Genomic DNA, 19900 nt, shown 5'->3' with positions numbered 1-19900 from the left:
TCTGAATGGCGGAGCGCCCTGGATGTCCCGCCCCCCGACACAGTGCCGGCGCGCCGGGGATAGAGTGGGGAGCGCGGCGCCTTCTGGCGCGCCTCGCTCTGAATGGTGGAGAGCGGGCGCTGGGTAGCATGGGTAACGCTGATTGATTGTGGGGCGCTACACGGCAACATTGCGCGCTGTGATTGGCGGGGAGCGCGGCCTCTCATCGTGAGGGGGTTATGGCGGGGGTGGCTAAGGCAATGGCGGTGTGCTGGTGTCGCTGCCGCGGGCACTGACGAACCCTCACCGCCCCGTGGGCTCCGGGAAGAGCCGTCTTGTCCCATCGCGCCGGTCCGGGTCAGTTCTGCACTGGGGCACTGCGGGTTCCACTCAAGTCCATCCCTTCGCTGCTCCAGCCGCTGAACCCTGAGGGCTCTGGGGGGGCTCTCTGAGGGCTCTCTGAGGGCCCTGTGGGGGTTTTCGGGCATTAATGAAATGTTTCTTTCCTCAGCATCTTGCAGAGGAGATGCGGTAGCGTGGCGTGGATCCCGCTGGCTGTCAGGGCACCCAGGGAGGCGATGGAGCCGCTCCCCGAGCTCTACTCCATCTTCCAGGGCGAGGTGCGGCAGCGGCCGGGGCCGTGCTCTGGCTGAATTCATTGTTGGTTCAGCCAGGGTTTAGCGTGGGGAGGTTCGGGTGGCAGAGAGCTCTGTACAGGTGCACACACCCGTGTCTGTGGAGTTGTTGTTCATGTGCAGGTGTGGGGGCAGCAGGGGAGAGGCGATTCTGTCCTGTCGCCTGATTCCCCACCTGCAGAGCTCGGAATTCCAACATCAGCAGCACCTGGAGCTTCTGGAGAGAGTCCAGAGGAACCCACGGAGCTGCTGCAGGGCTGGAGCCCCTCTGGAGCCAGGCTGGGAGAGCTGGGGGTGCTGCCCTGGAGAGGAGAAGGCTCCAGGGAGAGCTCAGAGCCCTTGCAGGGCCTGAAGGGGCTCCAGGAGAGCTGCAGAGGGACTGGGGACAGGAGCCAGGGAATGGAATTGGAATGGAATTCAAATTGGAAATGGGAAGATTTGGGTGGGATATTGGGAAGCAATTCCTGGATGTGAGGGTGGGCAGGGGCTGGGCTGGAATTGCCAGAGCAGCTGTGGCTGCCCCTGGAGCCCTGGCAGTGCCCAAGGCCAGGCTGGAGCACCTGGCACAGTGGGAGGTGTCCCTTGGGTGGCACCAGATTGGATTTAATGTCCCTCCAGCCCAACCCTTCCCTGATTCTGTGCCAATCTCCAGCTCAGTGAGCAGGGCAGGTTTGCTGTGCACGTTCTCCCCTCTTTGGGAAGGGATTTCCTCCAGCTCTGCTCTGGGTTTTCTCTCCAGGTTGCTGCAGTGACAGATTATGGAGCCTTTATCAAAATCCCAGGCTGCAGGAAACAAGGTTGGTGTCTGTGAAATTATTTCATTGTTGCTGTGGCTGAGGCAAGCAGCCAGCTCAGAATTAAAGGCTTTCAGAAAAAGCTCAGAGAATGAATTTTTCCTAAATTGGGAAGGAATTTGGAAAGCATTTAGAAGTTGATGGTCTTTTGCATGATTACAGAAAAATACTCAAAGGAGTTTTTGGCAACTTCAGGATAGTTGGGGTGGAATTTTGGGAAATTCTAGGTATTTTGGGGTTTTTTTTTACCTTCAGATTTTAGTGGAGGTTTGGGGAACTTCAGGATATTTTTGAGATTTATTTAAAGGTAATGGCAGAACTGTAGAAATTCTGCAGTTTACCCAATTTCCTCCTCCTCTGTCCCTTCCCCTGGGCCTGACTGTGTCCCCTCTGTCCCTTCCCCTGGGCCTGACTGTGTCCCTTCTGTCCCATCCCTGGGCCTGACTGTGTCCCCTCTGTCCCCCCCAGGCCTGGTGCACAGGTCCCACATGTCCTCCTGCCCCGTGGACAAACCCTCAGAGATGCTCGACGTGGGGGACAAGGTCTGGGTGAAGCTCATTGGGAGAGAGGTAACCCTAATTAAAATCCAATACCCTGGGTGTTCATTAACACTGTTAGGTTCCATTTTAACACTCTGCTCATTGTGTGCTTTGCAGATGAAGGATGAGAAGCTGAAGCTCTCCCTCTCCATGAAGGTTGTTCACCAAGGCACGGGGAAGGACCTGGATCCCAACAACGTTTCCCTTGAGTGGGTAAATCTGAGCAGAACAGAGGGCATGGCTGCCCAGGGGGCACAGGGAATGGCATCCTATGGGACACATGGCATGGCTGCCCAGGGGGCACAGGGCATGGCTGCCTAGGGGACACACAGCATGGCATCCTATGGGGCACAGGGCATGGCTGCCCAGGGGGCACAAGGAATGGCCTCCCATGGGGCACAGGGCATGGCTGCCCACGGGACACGGGGCATGGCTGCCCACAGGGGCACAGGGAATGGTTTTCTATGGGGCACAGGGCATGGCTGCCCAGGGGACACAGGGAATGGCTTCCTGTGGGACACAGGGCATGGCTGCCTGTGGGGCACAGGGCATGGCTGCTTGTAGGGCCCAGGCAATGGCTTCCTATGGGGCACTGGGCATGGCTTCCCTGGGCATGGCATTCTGTGGGACACAGGGCACGTCTGCCTGTGGGGCACAGGGCACATGGCATGGCTGCCCAGGGAACACAGGGAATGGCTTTCTATGGGGCACAGGGCATGGCTGCCCAGGGAACACAGGGCACAGGGCATGGCTGCCCATGGGGCACAGGGAATGGTTTTCTATGGGGCACAGGGCATGGCTGCCCAGGGGACACAGGGAATGGCTTCCTGTGGGACACAGGGCACAGGGCATGGCTGCCCAGGGGGCACAAGGAATGGCCTCCCATGGGGCACAGAGCATGGCTACCCATAGGGACACAGGGCATGGCTGCCCAGGGGGCACAGGGAATGGCTTCCTATGGGATACAGGGCATGGCTGCTCACAGGGCACAGCTGCCCAGGGGGCACAGTTGCCCAAGGGACATGGAATGGCTTCCTATAGGACACAGGGCACCCACGGGACACAGGGCATGGCTGCCCAGGGTACACAGGGCATGGCTCCCTATGGGACACAGGGCATAGCTGCCCACAGGGCATGGCTTCCTCTGCCAGAGGGCAGGGCTGTGTGGCAGCAGCTCTCTGGCCACAGAGAGCAGCCCAGCTTTCCCAGGCATTGTGCTGAGAAAGGCTGAGAGAGCATCAGAGAAAAGAATGAGAAACAATTTTTATCTTCACTCGCTGCTCCTGTTGCTGTGAACGTTTGGAATGTGCTCTGGAGATTTGTTTACCAAAGGGTGGTTTCTTAATTAACCAGTGGTGATGGGGTTTTGATTAGAGGAACCAATTAAGTCTGTCTGTATTGTAACTGTCTATAAAAGCAATGGGTTTCTTAAAAAAGATAGATATTGATCAACATTCTGTGAATCATGGGATCAATGCTAATTATCACCCTGCCAGGGGACAGGGATGGATGGGATTTTGGGATGGAATTGTTCCCTGGGCTGGAATTCCCAGAGCAGCTGTGGCTTCCCTGGATCCCTGGCAGTGCCCAAGCCAGGTCAGCTCTGCTCTTTGGGTTTAGAAAGTTTGACTTTGAGAATGTGCTGGTTTTGCATGGGAAACTATTGCAGGAAATCCAGGACTCCTGCACAACTGACCAGTGTGATCCAGCAGAAGCCTTTATTACATTCACACACACTTTTATAGATTCTGCAGACTGCTAAGTACACACTGCTGGAGTGGTGCCTTTGCCTTGCTCTCTGTGCATTTCTCACAGTGTGTGATTGGTCACAGTGCAGGTGTTTCACAGCCCTCTGCTATCCTGTTCTTGTGGCCTTGGTATTTGGTTTCTCAGCCTCTTCTTTCTTCATTTGCACAATTTATGTTCCAACAGCCTTGAGGAATCCCTGAGGCTTTGATAACAAACTCAGGAGCAGGCTGGCTGTGCTCACTGTGGCCTAACCCTGCAGGTGCATTGCAGCAGGAGACATTTATAAAAATCATTATTAATGTAGGGAATAATGTGCTCAGACTCATGACTCAGAAGGTTGAACAAATGCTTTATTAAGCTGTAATTTATTACACTAATGCTATACTAAATTACATATTAAAATACTATGCTATACTAAATTACATATTATACTAAAAGGTGCTACACTGAAGGGATACTAAAGCAAAACCTGTGAGTGTCTGAGACAGCCAGCACACACCTTTGACCCAATTATCCAAGGAATCAAAACAACCCTCACCAGTGTCCAGTTAACAAATCACTTTGGGTAAACAATCTCCATAACACATTCCACATGTGCCAAACAACAGGAGCAGAGAATAGAAATAAGAATTGTTTTCTCTTCTTCTCTGAGCTTCTCACTGCCTTTCCCTAGGAGAAATCCTTGGGAGCTTGTGCCTGCTGCTCTCTGTGAAGAAATTAGCAAAATCTCAAATTAGCAAACCAAAACCACCACACCAAATAACCTTTAGAAGCCTTGTGGTCGTACAAAAATGTGAAAGCCTTTTGTTTGTAAGAAATGAGGGATTAAAGATGAGAATGGGGTGAAAATGGAGCTGTTCTTGTCCCCCCAGGCAGGATGAGAGGAAGAAACGCTCCTTCAGGGACTACACGAGCCAGAAGATCACCCTGGAGGCCGTGCTGAACACGGTGTGCAAGAAGTGTGGCTGCAAAGGTGGGGCTGGGCTGCTGCTTTTGGCTCTGTCCCTGCCAGGCACTGACCCTTGGTGGGGTTATATCAGTGTCTGTCCCGTGGTTGGAATCCCAGAATGGTTTGGGTTGGAGGGGACCTTAAATCCCACCTGATTCCAGTCCCCAGGGTCACCTCCCACCATCCCAGGTGCTGCCAGCCCTGCCCAGCCTGGCCTTGGGCACTGCCAGGGCTCCAGGGGCAGCCACAGCTGCTGACATGGTTACATGTGCTTGTAAGGATTGAATTTTAGTTCTGTGTTTGTCCTTTAGAGGAGGGAGTTTTTATCACTTGCTACAAAACCAAAAGATTTAATTCAAGTCCTTCAAAAACTTATTTTATTCCTTAAAATCACACTCCTTTTGCCAGTGGAGGGCCTTCATCACAGAGGTGATGAAGGATTGGAGAGATGAGGAGAGACTGAGGGAGCTGGGCTTGATTATTGTGGAGAAGAAAACTGAGAGGAAATCCATAAATCCACACAAATATCCCAGGGGTGTCAGAGGATGGTGCAGACTCTGCTCAGGGACAGGACAAGGAGTGATGGCCAGAAAATGAAACACAACGAGCTGCACCTCACTGTGAGGAGAACTTCTGTCTGTGGGGAGTGAGAGAGAGCAGGGAGGGAGTGGAGTGTGGAGCCATCCCAGCTCCCTGGATGTGTCCCTGTGTCACCTGCTCCAGGTGATCCCTTCAGCCCCAACCATTCTGTGCCTCCTGCTGGGAGGCAGAATCACTGAGGTGGGAAAAGAGCTCCAAGGACATCGAGGACAGCTGTGCCCAATGCCCACCCTGTCCCCAGCGCAGAGCTCTGAGTGCCACCTCCAGGAATTGCTGGGGCACCTGCAGGGATGGGCACTGCAAAGCTCCCTGGGCAGCCCCTGCCAAGACCTGGCCACCCTGTGCAGGAAGAAATTTTCCCCCAATATGCAAAAATGGGATTTTAAGGACATTCAGGGCTCCTTCTCTGTTGTTGGTGTGAGGGGTTTGGAGCTGTGGGGAACAGGAAATGTTCCCTGCCAGAAGGGGCTGGGGCAGGGACACCTCTGCTGCTGGGCTTGCACTGGATGGATATTCCCTTGTGGGAAAAGCCTTTGGGATTCTGGTGTTCAGGATCCAGAGATGAGGTGGGAAAAGAGCTCCAAGGACATCGAGTCCCAGCTGATCCCACCCTGTCCCCAGCGCAGAGCTCTGAGTGCCACCTCCAGGAATTGCTGGGGCACCTGCAGGGATGGGCACTGCAAAGCTCCCTGGGCAGCCCCTGGCAAGGCCTGAGCCCCCTTTGCATGGGGAAATTCCTGCTGTGCCCACCCTGAGCCTGCCCTGGCCCAGCCTGAGGCCGTTCCCTCTGCTCCTGTCCCTGTGCCCTGGAGCACAGCCCGACCCCCCCGGCTGTGCCCTCCTGGCAGGAGCTGTGCAGAGCCACAAGGGCCCCTGAGCCTCCTTTGCTCCAGGCTGAGCCCCTGCCCAGCTCCCTCAGCCCCTCCTGGGGCTCCAGCCCTGTTCCCTGAGCAGCACAGAGCCCCTGCCCTCACCTGCCATCCGTGTTGTAGTGCAGCTCCATGACAGCCCCGCTGTGTCCCTTCAGGGTGGCAAAGTTGTCACAGTCCCCAGAGCAAAGCAGGAGTGTGATGGTGTTCACAGGGGTCTCAGTTTGAGGGAAGAGATGAGGATCTGACTCCATGTTTCAGAAGGCTGATTTATTATTTTATGATATATATTACATTAAAACTATACTAAAAGAATAGAAGAAAGGATTTCATCAGAAGGCTGGCTAAGAATAAAATAGCAAAGAATGATAACAAAGGTTTGTGTCTCGGCTCTCTGTCTGAGCCAGCTGACTGTGATTGGCCATTAATTAGAAGCAACCACATGAGACCAATCACAGATGCACCTGTTGCATTCCACAGCAGCAGATAATCAATGTTTGCATTTTGTTCCTGAGGCCTCCCAGCTTCTCAGGAGGCAAAACCCTAAGGGAAGGATTTTCCATAAAATCTGTCTGTGCCAGGGGACACCAAGGGACAGGTGACACAGGAACAGCCTGTGCTGTGCATGGAGCTGATCTTTGGGGCTCAGCAAAGTGCAGGAGGGACCATCCCCACTGCTGAGCCCCATTTGGGGTAATTACTCTGATTTTGGTTTTTAAGAAACAAACCAACCTTCAGCAGGTGATCCCACTGTGAACACCCATCCATGGAAGCTCCAGCTCAGCTGGGACACTGGAGCTGTGTCTCAGAGCTAAAACCAAGTTTGTGCCCTCTGAAATGATGTCCTGCCTGGTTCAGCAGTGTGAAGATGATTTTGTGGTGCCTTTCAGGGGATTTATTCAAGTTGCTGAGGTGCAAGGTGTTTTTTTGTGCAGGAGTTTTTTCTCTGCCCTACTTGTGTTATTTGGAGGAAATGGTTCATGGGGCTCGTGCTATTCTGGAGGAAGTTAATGCTGAGTGTGGCCTTTGTACTCATAGAGAAATAGCCTTAAAATACTATTTTAAAGAATTATTACTATTTAAAGACCTCTTATGTATAAAACACTATTTTAAAGAACCCCAAAACCAAGATTATGCCTATTTTTAATAATGGTGTCTCCTCCTAACAGCAGGTGCCAGCTCTCCAAATTCCCCTGCAGCTTAGTAGGTCAACTTTGATGTCTCCAGAGTAGAAAGGGCAGAACCAGAAGAGCTGAATTTCTCTCTCTTTGTGCCTTTAGCTCATTTTCCAGGTGCCAATCACACCAATTCACCTTTCCTCCATTCTTTTCTAGGCTGATTAAGCTCCTGCAGAGCCAGATTTTGACTTGTTGAGACAAGAATATTTTCTCTTTTGCCTAACTAATCCCTCCAGAATGACCTGGGTGATGTTTGTTCCCTCTCTGTTTAATCAGGGCATGTTCAACCAGCTGAAATTTCAGGATAAAAAATGCCCAGTGTAGATTTTCTCCTTAAAAAAGACTGATAATCAAAAAAGCCTTGGCAGCACTTCAGGTGTGTGAAGTGCATTTGTTAAAAAAAGAACAAAAAAAAAAGGAGAAGAGGCTGGGTTGTTCCTTCAAACACCTTTTATTTTTATTGCCAGGTCACTTTGCCAAGGAGTGCTTCATGCAGCCTGGAGGAACCAAATACAGCCTCATTCCAGAGGAGGAGGAAGAGGAGGGGGCAGCAGCAGGGCATGGAGGGGACAAAAAGATCAGCCAGGCTGAGGAGTCTTCAAAAAAGAGGAAAAAGGTACAAGGTGGCCTCTGGCTGGCCTGGAGAAGGAGCTGGGGATGGGAATTTGCTCTGTGGTTACAACTGAGTTACTCCAGCACGGTGGGTGTGAGTAGCCAGGTGTGGGCTCAGAAGGTGCCTCAGGTTTGGGCAGATTCTGTAGAAAGCTGCAGATTCCTCTGCAGATTTCCTATTAATTCTTGTGTTTTCTCCTTTTATTGCCAAGTTCCCTTCAAGCTGGTTTTGTGCTACAACACACAGCCCTCAGAGATATTCTTAGAGTGAGAAAAAGATGATTATTGTTTTTCCTGGTCTTTGTGAGGCTCTGCAGGCATTGCTTCTCAATCCTGTGATTCCTGTTTTCCTCCTTTCTCCTTCTTTGTTCTGTTCCCAGTGCCCTGCTGGCTGCAGGGGTATCCTGACCCTGCCAGGGAATTGGGTTTGTCTGCACACTCTGGGGGAAAATCCCTGGCTGTGTTTGCCCAGGGAGCATTCCCAGGCTGCAGAGCAATGTGTGTCCCTGTGAAAGTGGCACCAGATCAGAGACATTTCCCAGGCTGAGTTTGACCTCTGGCTCAGAGCAGGCTGAGAGAAAATCAAACACAGGTGAGACTGAACCCAGGCCAGGAGCTTTTGGTGGGCAGGGTTGTTCAGGGATGAGTATTCACAGAATCCCAGAGGGTTTGGGGTGGAAGGGACCTTAAATCCCATCCCACCCCACCCCTGCCATGCTCCCAGGTTGCTCCAGCCTGCCCTGGGACACATCCAGGGCAGCCACAATCCAGTTCAACACTTCAATAAATTAATTCTTCCATCGGCACCTTCACAGTCCCACTTTTAATTTCTCTTCCAAAACCTTTTCTCTATTTTTCCCCTCTTTCCAACTCTGTGGCCTCTCTGTATCCTGGAGAGTGACAACAGGCAGAAAAAGCTCAAATTATTTAAAAGTTTTAGGGAAAAATTACACAAAGAAGTGCACAAACAACTTGTTATCCTACCCCTGCCCATCCAGCATGGGGATTCCCAGTGGAGTCTTGCCTTGCTGACCCTACAGGAAATGTGGGGCACTGTCCTCACTTTGTTCCTGATTTTTTTGGCCTTGGTGGATTAATAGCTTTCCTTGAAATCTCCCTCGTTCCTTTGATCTCCCTCCCTTCTCAAGGGTGACATCAAAAGTTGTCAGATGTTTTCCAGAGCTGCAATAATAAAACTTGGAGCTTTTTTGGAGGCAGGATGTGGGATCCTGGGGATGAATGGTTCCCTTGTAGTGTGGAGTGCCTGCTGTGATCTTGTCTGGGAGCTCCATGTGCTGCCCTGCTTGCCTGCAGCTCCAGGGCTCTGCAGCACATGGGAACAGCTCTGTGCATTCAGGGACACTCTCCCTGCTGGCCTGTCCCCTCCCTGTGTGTGACACCAGTGTGGCCCTGGGGCTTTGAAATGAGAGGAGGGAGCTGCCTCTCCACTGAGTGTCAGAGCCATAAAATTACTGTTTGTGATTGCTCAGGATCAGCATTTTGTGCTTTTCTGGGGTTTTTCTTCTCTTCCCAGAGACTCCTCCAGGATCCTCACCTCCTTTTTTCCTCACCTTGCTTTCCCAGTGGTTCCCAGCTCCTGATTTCCCTCCTGCCTGAGTCTCACAGTATTCTCAGGCTGGAGCCTGATGTTTCCTTGAAGTTTCTGGGGTTTTTCTTCTCTTCCCAGAGACTTCTCCAGAATCTTCACCCCCTTTTTTTTCTACTTTGCCTTCCCAGTGGTTCCCAGCTCCTGATTTCCCTCCTACCTGAGGAGTTTTTCTCCTTTTCCTGGATCTGATGTTTCCTTGGAGTTTCTGGGGTTTTTCTTCCCTTCCCAGAGATTCCTCCAGGATCCTCACCCCCTTTTTTTTCCCCTCACTTTGCCTTCCCAGTGGTTTCCCAGCTCCTGATTTCCTTCCTGCTTGAACCCTCCAGTATTTCCAGGCTGGAGCCTGATGTTTCCTTGGAGTTTTTGGGATTTTTCTCCTCTTCCCAGAGATTCCTTCAGGATCCTCACCCCCTTTTTTTTCCCCTCACCTTGCCTTCCCAGTGGTTTCCCAGCTCCTGATTTCCCTCCTGCCTGAGCCCCCCAGTATTCCCAGGCTGGAGCCTGATGTTTGATTGCAGTTTCTGGGGTTTTTCTTCTCTTCCCAGTGATTCCCCCAGGATCTTCACCCCTTTTTTTTTTTCATCTTGTCTTCTCAGTGGTTCCCAGCTCCTGATTTCCCTCTTACCCTGAAGGGTATTTCTCATTTTCCTGGATCTGATGTTTCCTTGGAGTTTCTGGGGTTTTTCTCCTCTTCCCAGTGATTCCCCCAGGATCTTCACCCCCTTTCTTTTTTTTCATCTTGCTTTTCCCTCCTGCCTCAGGGGTTTCTCTCCTCTTCCTAGATCTAATATTTCCTTGCATCTTCTGGGGTTTTTCTCCTCTTCCCAGAGACTCCTCCAGGATCCTCACCCCCTTTTTTTTCCACTTTGCTTTCCCAGTGGTTCCCAGCTCCTGATTTCCCTCCTGCCTGAGCCCCCCAGTATTCCCAGGCTGGAGCCTGATGTTTCCTTGAAGTTTCTGGGGTTTTTCTCCTCTTCCCAGTGATTCCCCCAGGATCTTCACCCCCTTTTTTTTTTTTTTTTTTTTTTCCTTGCTTTTCCCTCCTGCCTGAAGGGTTTTTCTCCTCTTCCTGAATCTGATATTTCTTTGCAGTTTCTGGGGTTTTTCCTCTTCTTCACAGACATTCTTTCAGGATCCTCATCCCCAGTTTTTCACCTTGCCTTCCCAGTGGTTCCCAGCTCCTGATTTCCCTCCTGTCTGAGGAGTTTTTCTCCTCTTCCTGGATCTATTATTTCCTTGCAATTTCTGGGGTTTTTCTCCTCTTCCCAGAGATTCCTCCAGAATCTTCACCCCCTTTTTTTCACCTTGTTTTCCCAGTGCTTCCCAGCTCCTGATTTCCTTCCTACCTGAGGAGTTTTTCTCCTCTTCCTGGATCTGATGTTTCCTTGCAGTTTCTGGGGTTTTTCTCCTCTTCCCAGAGATTCCTCCAGGATCATCCCCCCTTTTTTTTCCCCTCACTTTGCCTTCCCAGTGGTTTCCCAGCTCCTGATTTCCTTCCTGCTTGAACCCTCCAGTATTCCCAGGCTGGGGCCTGATGTTTCCTTGCAATTTCTGGGGTTTTCCTCTTCTTCCCAGAGATTCCTTCAGGATCCTCACCCCTTTTTTTTTCCTCTTTACTTTCCCAGTGGTTCCCAGCTCCTGATTTCCCTCCTGCCTGAGCCCCCCAGGATTCCCAGGCTGGAGCTGGGTTCGGGTCTCTGTGTGGGGGTGGCACTGGTGTGGCAGTGCCACATCCTGGCTGGCAGTGCTGAGCCCTGTCCTGTCTCCTGTAACCCCTGAGGAAAGGGGTGATGGAGGGAGAACAGGGAAGGGAATGGAGAATCCTGAGGGAGCTGGGCAGGGGCTCAGCCTGGGAAAAGGGGGATCAGGGGGGCCCTTGTGGCTCTGCACAGCTCCTGCCAGGAGGGGACAGCCAGGGATGCTCCGAGGGGTGAGAGCAAACAGCCTCAGGTTGTGCTGAGGGAGCTTTAGGGTTGCCACTGCTCAGCCCAGGGCAAGTTAGAAAAGCCAGAAATTTAAAGGTTTTCCATATGTGCAGCCTGGCAGAGCAACACCATGGCTGCTCTCCCCCATCCCTGCACCTCAACACAGGAGTGTGCAGCTGCTCCTTCTCCCCTTTCCCAGAACAGGACAGGATTGAAGTGCAGAGGAAGAGCCAGCAAACACTGAGCCACTGGTGCAGGATCCCCATATTTACTGTCCCCTGGCCCAGGGCATTGCACCTACTGTGACCCCACATCTCCAAATCCTGCCTTCCTGCCATCTCAGCAATCTGTTTGAAGCTTTATGGAGGGGTTCTCCTCACTCCCCTCTGACTCTCTTTGAAGATTTGTTTGCTTTTCCCCTTTGATATCCCATCTCCCACAGATCTTTGGGACAAACCCTTCACAGAGAGGGCTGATGGTGGGGTCCCCATCCCTCCTGAACCCCGTGCAGGTGGCACCTGGGGACGTGCTGGGGCTGTGCTGATCTGGGGGGGCTTTTCCACCCTGAACAATTGCAGGATTCCCTGGGGCTGTGCTGGGGGAGCCCTGGGGCTGTGTGGGACAGCAGGCTCTGTGTCCCTGCTCCTGCTGGGGTCAGGGCTGAGGTGGCTCCTGTGGGAGCAGCAGTGTCCCTGCTGGGCTGTGTGGGAGGCTGGGAATGGCTGAGCCCTTCTCATCCTGCAAGGAAAAACCTGCAGTGCTGACTGAGGGCAAACCCTTGCATTGGAACTCTCCATGTTTATCCCATCTTCTGCTCACACAACCTCAAATTTGGGGCTTTGGATCCATTTCAAAGTTCCTTGTGAGCTTTATTGCACGTGGGACAGCTCATCCCTGAGGAGGTTTTGGATGGCCTTTGAAAGTGGGGCTTTTTTATGATTTTGCTGCTCTTTTCCCCACCTTGTGGAAGATTTGCAGATCTTCATGTTCAGACCACACCTAAGTGTGTTTGTTCTGTGACCTGTGGCTCATCCAGCCTCAGTCCATCCTCAGTTTTACTGGTTTTACTGGTTCTTCCATGGCATGAAGAGGCCACAGCCCTTCACACATTGTTTTCTTCAAAATTTTTCTGAATCTGGCTGTCTTTATTTATTGACTCCAGGCTTGGTTCTTCTCCTCAGCTTCATTCTGACTGCTCCTCCAACAGAGGATGCAAAAGCACCTTTAGGTTGGTGTAATGAATCTTGTTTGGAATGAAATTGGCTGCTGGAATGAGGAAAAAGAATGAAATGAAGAAGCCTAAAAGGATTCCTGGCACACCCTGGGGGTGCAGACAGACGTTAGGAATCCATTGCTGTTTTTCACAAAGTCTTGGAATGGGATTTTAACTCCTCAGAAGGGTCTGGTGAAAAATATTTCAACTTCTTGGACAGTTCTGGGCACTCCCCTCTTATCTCAACCCCAGATAGCTTTAGGAGAGAGCAGAGCCTGGAGCAGTTTGCTCACACAGGACAGGAGGGAGCCTGCAGTGCTGAAGGGGCCCCTCTTGGAGGAGTTTGTGGAGCAGCAGGGAAGGAATTCCATCAAACCAGCACTGAGGCTCCAGGCCAGCCTGCTCAGGGGCTTGGGGAGAGGTTTGGGAGCGCTTGTGTTGGGTTCTGCTGTGCTGGTTCCATAGGTGGGGCAGGATGTGCAGGGAGCCATGAAGGGCAGCTCTGTGTGAGGCTGACTGAGAGCTGCCTGGCCAAATCCTCTCCAGACATTGCCCCAAAATGCAGTGCTGGGGTGCTGGGTGTGCCAGGGCTGAGCTGGGTGTGCCAGGGCTGGGCTGGGTGTGCCAGGGCTGGGCTGGGTGTGCCAGAGCTGGGTGTGCCAGGGCTGGGTGTGCCAGGGCTGGGTGTGCCAGGGCTGAGCTGGGTGTGCCAGGGCTGAGCTGGGTGTGCCAGGGCTGAGCTGGGTGTGCAGAGCTGGGTGTGCCAGGGCTGAGCTGGGTGTGCCAGAGCTGGGCTGGGTGTGCCAGGGCTGAGCTGGGTGTGCCAGAGCTGGGCTGGGTGTGCCAGGGCTGAGCTGGGTGTGCCAGGGCTGAGCTGGGTGTGCCAGAGCTGGGTGTGCCAGGGCTGAGCTGGGTGTGCAGAGCTGGGTGTGCCAGGGCTGAGCTGGGTGTGCCAGGGCTGAGCTGGGTGTGCCAGAGCTGGGCTGGGTGTGCCAGGGCTGAGCTGGGTGTGCCAGAGCTGGGTGTGCCAGGGCTGAGCTGGGTGTGCCAGAGCTGGGCTGGGTGTGCCAGAGCTGGGCTGGGTGTGCCAGGGCTGGGTGTGCCAGGGCGGCGCTGGGTGTGCCAGAGCTGGGTGTGCCAGGGCTGGCTGGGTGTGCCAGGGCTGAGCAGGGTGTGCTGAGCTGGGTGTGCCAGGGCTGGGTGTGCCAGAGCTGAGCTGGGTGTGCCAGGGCTGAGCTGGGTGTGCAGAGCTGGGTGTGCCAGAGCTGAGCTGGGTGTGCCAGGGCTGGGTGTGCCAGAGCTGGGTGTGCCAGGGCAGAGCTGGGTGTGCCAGAGCAGAGCTGGGTGTGCCAGAGCTGAGCTGGGTGTGCAGAGCTGGGTGTGCCAGGGCTGAGCTGGGTGTGCCAGGGCTGAGCTGGGTGTGCCAGGGCTGAGCTGGGTGTGCAGAGCTGGGTGTGCCAGAGCTGAGCTGGGTGTGCCAGAGCAGAGCTGGGTGTGCAGAGCTGAGCTGGGTGTGCCAGAGCTGGGCTGGGTGTGCAGAGCTGGCTGTGCCAGAGCTGAGCTGGGTGTGCCAGGGCGGCGCTGGGTGTGCCAGGGCTGGGTGTGCCAGGGCGGCGCTGGGTGTGCCAGGGCTGAGCTGGGTGTGCCAGGGCTGAGCTGGGTGTGCCAGAGCAGAGCTGGGTGTGCCAGGGCTGGGTGTGCCAGAGCAGAGCTGGGTGTGCAGAGCTGGGCTGGGTGTGCAGAGCTGGCTGTGCCAGGGCTGAGCTGGGTGTGCCAGGGCTGAGCTGGGTGTGCAAAGCTGGGTGTGCCAGAGCTGAGCTGGGTGTGCAGAGCTGGGTGTGCCAGGGCTGAGCTGGGTGTGCCAGAGCTGGGTGTGCCAGGGCTGAGCTGGGTGTGCAGAGCTGGGTGTGCCAGGGCTGAGCTGGGTGTGCAGAGCTGGGTGTGCAGGGCTGAGCTGAGCCCCATCCAGGCTGCCTGGAGGGCATTGGCAGCTCAGGGTGTCCCTGCAGGCACAAACCTGGGCTTTGGGCAGTCCCTGGGCTGGAAACTGAATTTCCTGGTGCCCCCAGTGCTCCATCCCCTGTTCCCTGAGTTCCCTGATGCCCTCAGTGCTCCATCCTGCACTCACTCAGTTCCCTGGTGCCCCCAGAGCTCCATCCCTGTTCTCTGGTGCGCCCAGTGCTCCATCCCCTGCTCACTGAGTTCCCTGATGCCCTCAGTGCTCCGTCCCTGCTCACTGAGTTCCCTGGTGAGCCCAGTGCTGATCTCCAGATGCTGCACTGAAGGAAAGCTCTGGGCCAGGATCCTGCAGTGCAGCAGTGCTGCCTCCTGCTACTGAAAATCATGAAATCTTGCAATGGGTTGGGTTGGAAGGACCTTCAATCCCATCTAATGCCACCCCTGCCATGGGCAGGTGTGGACAGCCTGGTTCAAGCATGGCTTAAAGAAAGAGGCCATGAAAGGATTCAGCTAAAGGAAAAAAGCAGCCTTTCCCAGGCTTGATTCTGTAAATAATTAAGGTTCTCAGCCACCTTTCATATAAACAACAAGATTCTCAGACCGTTCTGTCCTTGGCTGCTACTGGGAGCAGACAGTCAGGCTGGGAATAGAGATGAAGGTTTTGGGAACCTTCCATATCAGGGTGAGAACACTGATCTTGGTTTCAGTAAACTAACTTCAGGTATTGTAAACAAAAGGAGGAACTGAAGTTTTCTCTACAGCCTATCAGGAGCTCAGATTTTGCAATATGCATGAAGTGAATTAACACTGTTACAAAAGGTGCCTGACTGATGAATAAAGTGGAGTGATGCTGATCAATAAGGGTGGATCTCTCCCTCCGACTTCCATAGGCAGGGACACCTCCCACTGTCCCAGGTGCTCCAAAGCCCTTCCAGCCATGGAGCAGACACATTTTTTTCCTCTGGGATGCTCAGCTCTCCTTGTGTCCAGCTGCATTTCCAGCCCAGGCTGTGTTTGCTGTTCTGCCTGCACTTCTGCACTGGAAGCATCTGAGAATCCTGGAATATGCAGGGTTAGAAAAGACACAGGGATCACTTGGTTCAGCTCCTGGCCCTGCACAGGACACCCCAAGAGCCCCACTGTGTGCCAGAAAAGGGATTTGTCTCTCTTGGAGTGATCTTGGCTGTTAGAGCCCCCCAAAAGGGGAGAGTGAGGGTTTGTTGATTCTTTCCAGCCAGCACAGTGCCCATGTGTGCTTTTTGTCCTGCTCCATCCCCAGGAGTGTGGGTGACATCCTGTCCTGCCTGCAGCCCTCACATCCTGAGAAAGTTTCCCAAGCTCTGGAATGAAACTCTTGCTTGTGAAGGTCCTGTCAGACTTTCTCACCATGTGCACGGGCTGGAGAAGCTTGAGAAAATTCTCCTTGCTGCATCCCCTTCTCTGGAGGGTTTAACCCCTTCCCATCCTCCTAGACTGGGAGGATTTGGTTCTGCCTTTCCTCTGTGGCTCAGGGACTTTGTGCTGAGTCTGTTGTTACCCCTCAGGAAAACAGACCCAATTTTGGGTGACATTATTTGCTGTTATGCAGCCAAAATGTGCCAAAGGTCTGGTGGGTGTGGAGCCACTCCATCCTCTGCTCCCTTCCCTGGAATCCCAGAGGGGTCTGGATGCTCAGCTCTGGGTGTTGTCTTTGCTCTTCCAGCTCCCTAAAAAAGTTCTGTTTGATTAAAAATCAGCTGCCAGCTCCTTTCCTTTTCCCTCTGGGCCTGATGCTTGGACACCCAGTTCAGTTTGGGCACAAATGCTTAAAATCTGGGTTAGTCAGAGGCCTGAGCTGAGGTTGCTGTGCCACATCCCTCCCTGGGGCTGTCCAAGCCTGTCCAGGGCTTTGGTCACCTCAGTGGCCATCTCTGATCCTGAAACCTTCCTTGGCTTCTCTGTCTGAGGCCTCAAACAGGGCAAAAATTCCTGATCAGCTCCTCTGGAGCCAGGCTGGGAGAGCTGGGGGTGCTGCCCTGGAGAGGAGAAGGCTCCAGGGAGAGCTCAGAGCCCTTGCAGGGCCTGAAGGGGCTCCAGGAGAGCTGCAGAGGGACTGGGACAAGGATGGAGGACAGGAGCCAGGGAATGGCTGCCAGTGCCAGAGGAATGGCAGGGCTGGATGGGATCTTGGCAATTGGGAATTGTTCCCTGGCAGGGTGGGCAGGGGCTGGGCTGGAATTGCCAGAGCAGCTGTGGCTGCCCCTGGAGCCCTGGCAGTGCCCAAGGCCAGGCTGGGCATTGGGGCTGGCAGCACCTGGCACAGTGGCAGGTGGCCCTGGCTGCAATCAGCTGCCATTGAAGATCCCTTCCACCCAAACCACTCTGGCATTCACATTCCTGAACCAAGGATGAACCAGCACCAAAACCCATTGCAGCAAATGGAGAAAGAAAGGAAAGAATGATTTCCTGGCTGGTTGCAGGTGCCCCAGTGCGATTTGCCACAGGCAAGTAGCTTTGTAGCCTGGCAAGGGCTGGTTAGAGAGGTTTGGGCTGTGCCAGGGTGCCCAGAGCAGCTGTGGCTGCCCTGGAGCCCTGGCAGTGCCCAGGGCCAGGCTGGACACTGGACAGTGGGAGGTGTCCCTGCCATGGCATTGGTGGCACTGGGTGGCCTTTGAGGTCCCTTCCAACCCAAACCATTCCATGATTCTCAGAGCCTTTTGCCAGGAAAGTCCCTCATGGCTGGAGTTGGATCCTTGTTGGATCCTGGTGCTGCTGAGCTGGGACACAAAGCTGCAGCTGTGCATTCACCATGTGCAGGTATTTTGGAGGCCCATTCTGCTGCTTCCCTTCACTTCCCAGAGCCAAGGGCAGGGAACACCTCAGTTTTTGCAGGATGGCCTTTGCCCGGCCCTCGGAGCTGCTGGCAGCATTCCTGCTCCCTGCTGGATGGGGATGCAGGGATGAACCCTGGGATCAATCAGATCTTCTCCCCAGACCTGTGCCTGATTAAATATCCCCGAATTGCCATCCTGCATCATTAAACACTGCTGGTGTGCTTGGGGTGATCCCAGTGCCCCCAGGCCTCAGGTTAATCTCTGGCTGTTGCTTTGCCACAAATTGGAGAGTTTAGATCCATTTCAGAGTTTTCATGGGCTTTATTCCAACCCCAACTGTTCTCATGCTGCTGCCAAGGGTCAGTCTGGAGCTGCTGCTTCAGGGCTTTGCAGAAACAGCATGAGGGAGAGAGCAGCACAGGAGGGTGGAAGGGAAGTTTGGGAATGGGAGGGTGGGCAAGGAAAACTGGGAAGCAGGAGAGTGTATGAAGGAATCAACTGGATGGGGTGCAGAGGAAATTGGGGAGCATGGGACGATGAGGAGCAGGATGGGGTTTGGGAGGAGTTGGGGAGCAGGAAGGGGTGCAGTGGGAAGTTGGGGAGCAGGAAGGGGTGCAGTGGGAAGTTGGGGAGCAGGACATTTTGCAGTGGGAAGATGAGCAGGATGGGGTTCAGGAGAAATTGGGGGGCAGTGAGAAGTTGGGGAGCAGGATAGGTTTCAGTGGGAAGTTGGGGAGCAGGATGGGATTCAGGAGAAATTGGGAGCAGGACAAGGTGCGAGGGCAAGATGAGGAGCAGGATGGAGTGCGGGAGAAGTTGGGGAGCAGGAAGGGGTTCAGGAGGACTTGGGGAGCAGGAAGGAGTGCAGAGGAAATTGAATGCACAGGAAGGGGCACAGAGGAAGTTGGGGAGCAGGACAAGGTGCAGTGGGAAGATGAGGAGCAGGAAGGGGTTCAGGAGAAATTGGGGAGCAGGAAGGGGTGCAGAGGAAATTGATGCACAGGAAGGGCCACAGAGGAAGTTGGGAAAGAGGAGGGGGTGGTGAAATCTTTCGGGAGGTTGTGCAAGGAGCCACATCTTGCAGGAGGGCACTGACCTTGTGCTGCTGCTCCCTGGGCTCTCCTGCCTGAGCTGGCAGTGTTTGGGTGCTCCTGTCCTGGCAGGCTGGGGCTGATGGGTGGGCTGGTTTAGAAATCCCATTTTTGGGCAAAAACGCTTCATCCTTCCAACTTTTATTAATAAAGAACAATGAAATAATGGAATGAGAGCAAGAATTCTCCTTCCATGACTTAGCCAGTGTTTTCCAGCCATGGATTTCCACGTTGCTGCCCCTCTGCTCTGACTCCTGCCATGCTCTGTGCCCTGCAGCTGAGGGCTGGCAGTGCTGTTTAACTCCTGCCTCCTGGAGCACTGTGCCCTTTCCATGCAGGAGCAGGCCCAGAAGGGTTTGTGCTGCCCTGCTGAGCACCAGGGAGGTCATTCCCACATTGCCACATTCCCAGGTTTCTCCTGTGTTTTCCCAGGAGAAGAAGAAGAAGAAGAAGCACAAGGCCAGGCCGTCCTCGGAGTCGGACAGCTCGGCCTCGGACAGCGATGGAGCTCAGCCCTCCAGCAAGAGGCCCAGGCACTCCAGGAAAGCCAGCAAGGCTCCCAAGAAGAAGAAGAAGAAGCACAAGAAGTAGCCCTGGGGTGAGCAGGGCAGGCTGGGCTGCTGCCGTGGCTGCTACAGGGACCAGCAGCTCCTGCTTCAAGGACAAGGAGTTGATTTCAAAGTGAGGTGTTACAGGTGCTGACCTTGTACGAGCTGTCCTCTGTCACCTTGGGCACAGGCTGCCCCTTTGTCCCACAGTGCTGCCAGCACAGGCTCGTGACAGCCTGCAGGGCACCTCTGCTGTGCCACAGCCTCGTGTCCTGCTGCCCTGCTGCCAGCTCCTGGGACAGCTGCAGAGCTGGGGGTGGCACAGCCAGGCCCCACCGTGCTGGGCACAGGTTTGGTGGCAGCACAGCCCCTGGCACAGAGCTCAGGGCTGCAAACCTGCCCCGGCTCCCTCGGCCTCTCTGCAAACACCAGGAGTGGAGGAGCAAGGAGCACATGGGGGAGTGGAGATACTGGGAGTAAACATGGACTGTGGAGTGTTTGCTGCCTTGGAAAGGGATGGAAAATAAATCTGCTCTCTGCAGCTGCACTTTGTACCTGCTCCTTTCTTCTGTGCCCTCCACTTCATCTTGGGCAGGGGGAGAACAGTGCTGGCTGTGTGGAGGAGATGGAAAAGTGGTTTTTTGGGAAGTTCTGGCTGCTTCCTCAGGTTCCTTGGGCTGGGAAGGGGGTGTGTGCTGAGGTAACCCATAGGAGAAGCCTTCTGGAGGAGGGAGCATAAATCTTGTAACTGGAGCTGAAGGTCAGGGGAGGGGATGGCAGGGGAGGGTGCCAGGAGCAGCTCGGCCCTGCTGGGACAGATGTGAAGGGGGGAAGCTCC

At 54.1% G+C, this 19900-nt stretch overlaps 1 protein-coding gene across 2 annotated transcripts; it reads left to right on the top strand.

Annotated features, from left to right (window-relative positions):
- Window positions 1-39: 39 nt before the first annotated feature.
- On the top strand, window positions 40-19609 carry ZCCHC17 (zinc finger CCHC-type containing 17). Of its 2 annotated transcripts, none has more exons than XM_064731659.1 (8): window positions 40-336; window positions 491-599; window positions 1354-1411; window positions 1877-1977; window positions 2065-2156; window positions 4569-4669; window positions 7760-7908; window positions 18947-19609. In XM_064731659.1, the coding sequence occupies exons 2-8, from the start codon at window positions 558-560 to the stop codon at window positions 19103-19105; spliced, it is 702 nt and encodes a 233-aa protein (XP_064587729.1). In that variant the 5' UTR covers window positions 40-336; window positions 491-557; the 3' UTR covers window positions 19106-19609. The 2 variants fall into 2 exon arrangements, with proteins under 2 accessions (XP_064587729.1, XP_064587730.1); XM_064731660.1 differs by lacking the exon at window positions 18947-19609 and adding an exon at window positions 8285-8533 and having other exon boundaries at window positions 197-336.
- The last annotated feature ends 291 nt before the right edge of the window (window positions 19610-19900 follow it).

This window comes from Zonotrichia leucophrys, chromosome 23 (genome assembly GCF_028769735.1).
Source record: "Zonotrichia leucophrys gambelii isolate GWCS_2022_RI chromosome 23, RI_Zleu_2.0, whole genome shotgun sequence".
In the NCBI taxonomy this organism is placed as follows: domain Eukaryota; kingdom Metazoa; phylum Chordata; class Aves; order Passeriformes; family Passerellidae; genus Zonotrichia; species Zonotrichia leucophrys.
This window is presented reverse-complemented; position numbering and strand designations above follow the sequence as displayed.

Coding starts and splice junctions, on each gene's coding strand:
- ZCCHC17 (XM_064731659.1), top strand. CDS start 558: ATGGAGCCGCTCCCCGAGCTCTACTCCATCTTCCAGGGCGAG. Junction 600..1,353: donor ACTCCATCTTCCAGGGCGAG/GTGCGGCAGCGG, acceptor TTTTCTCTCCAG/GTTGCTGCAGTGACAGATTA. Junction 7,909..18,946: donor CTTCAAAAAAGAGGAAAAAG/GTACAAGGTGGC, acceptor GTGTTTTCCCAG/GAGAAGAAGAAGAAGAAGAA.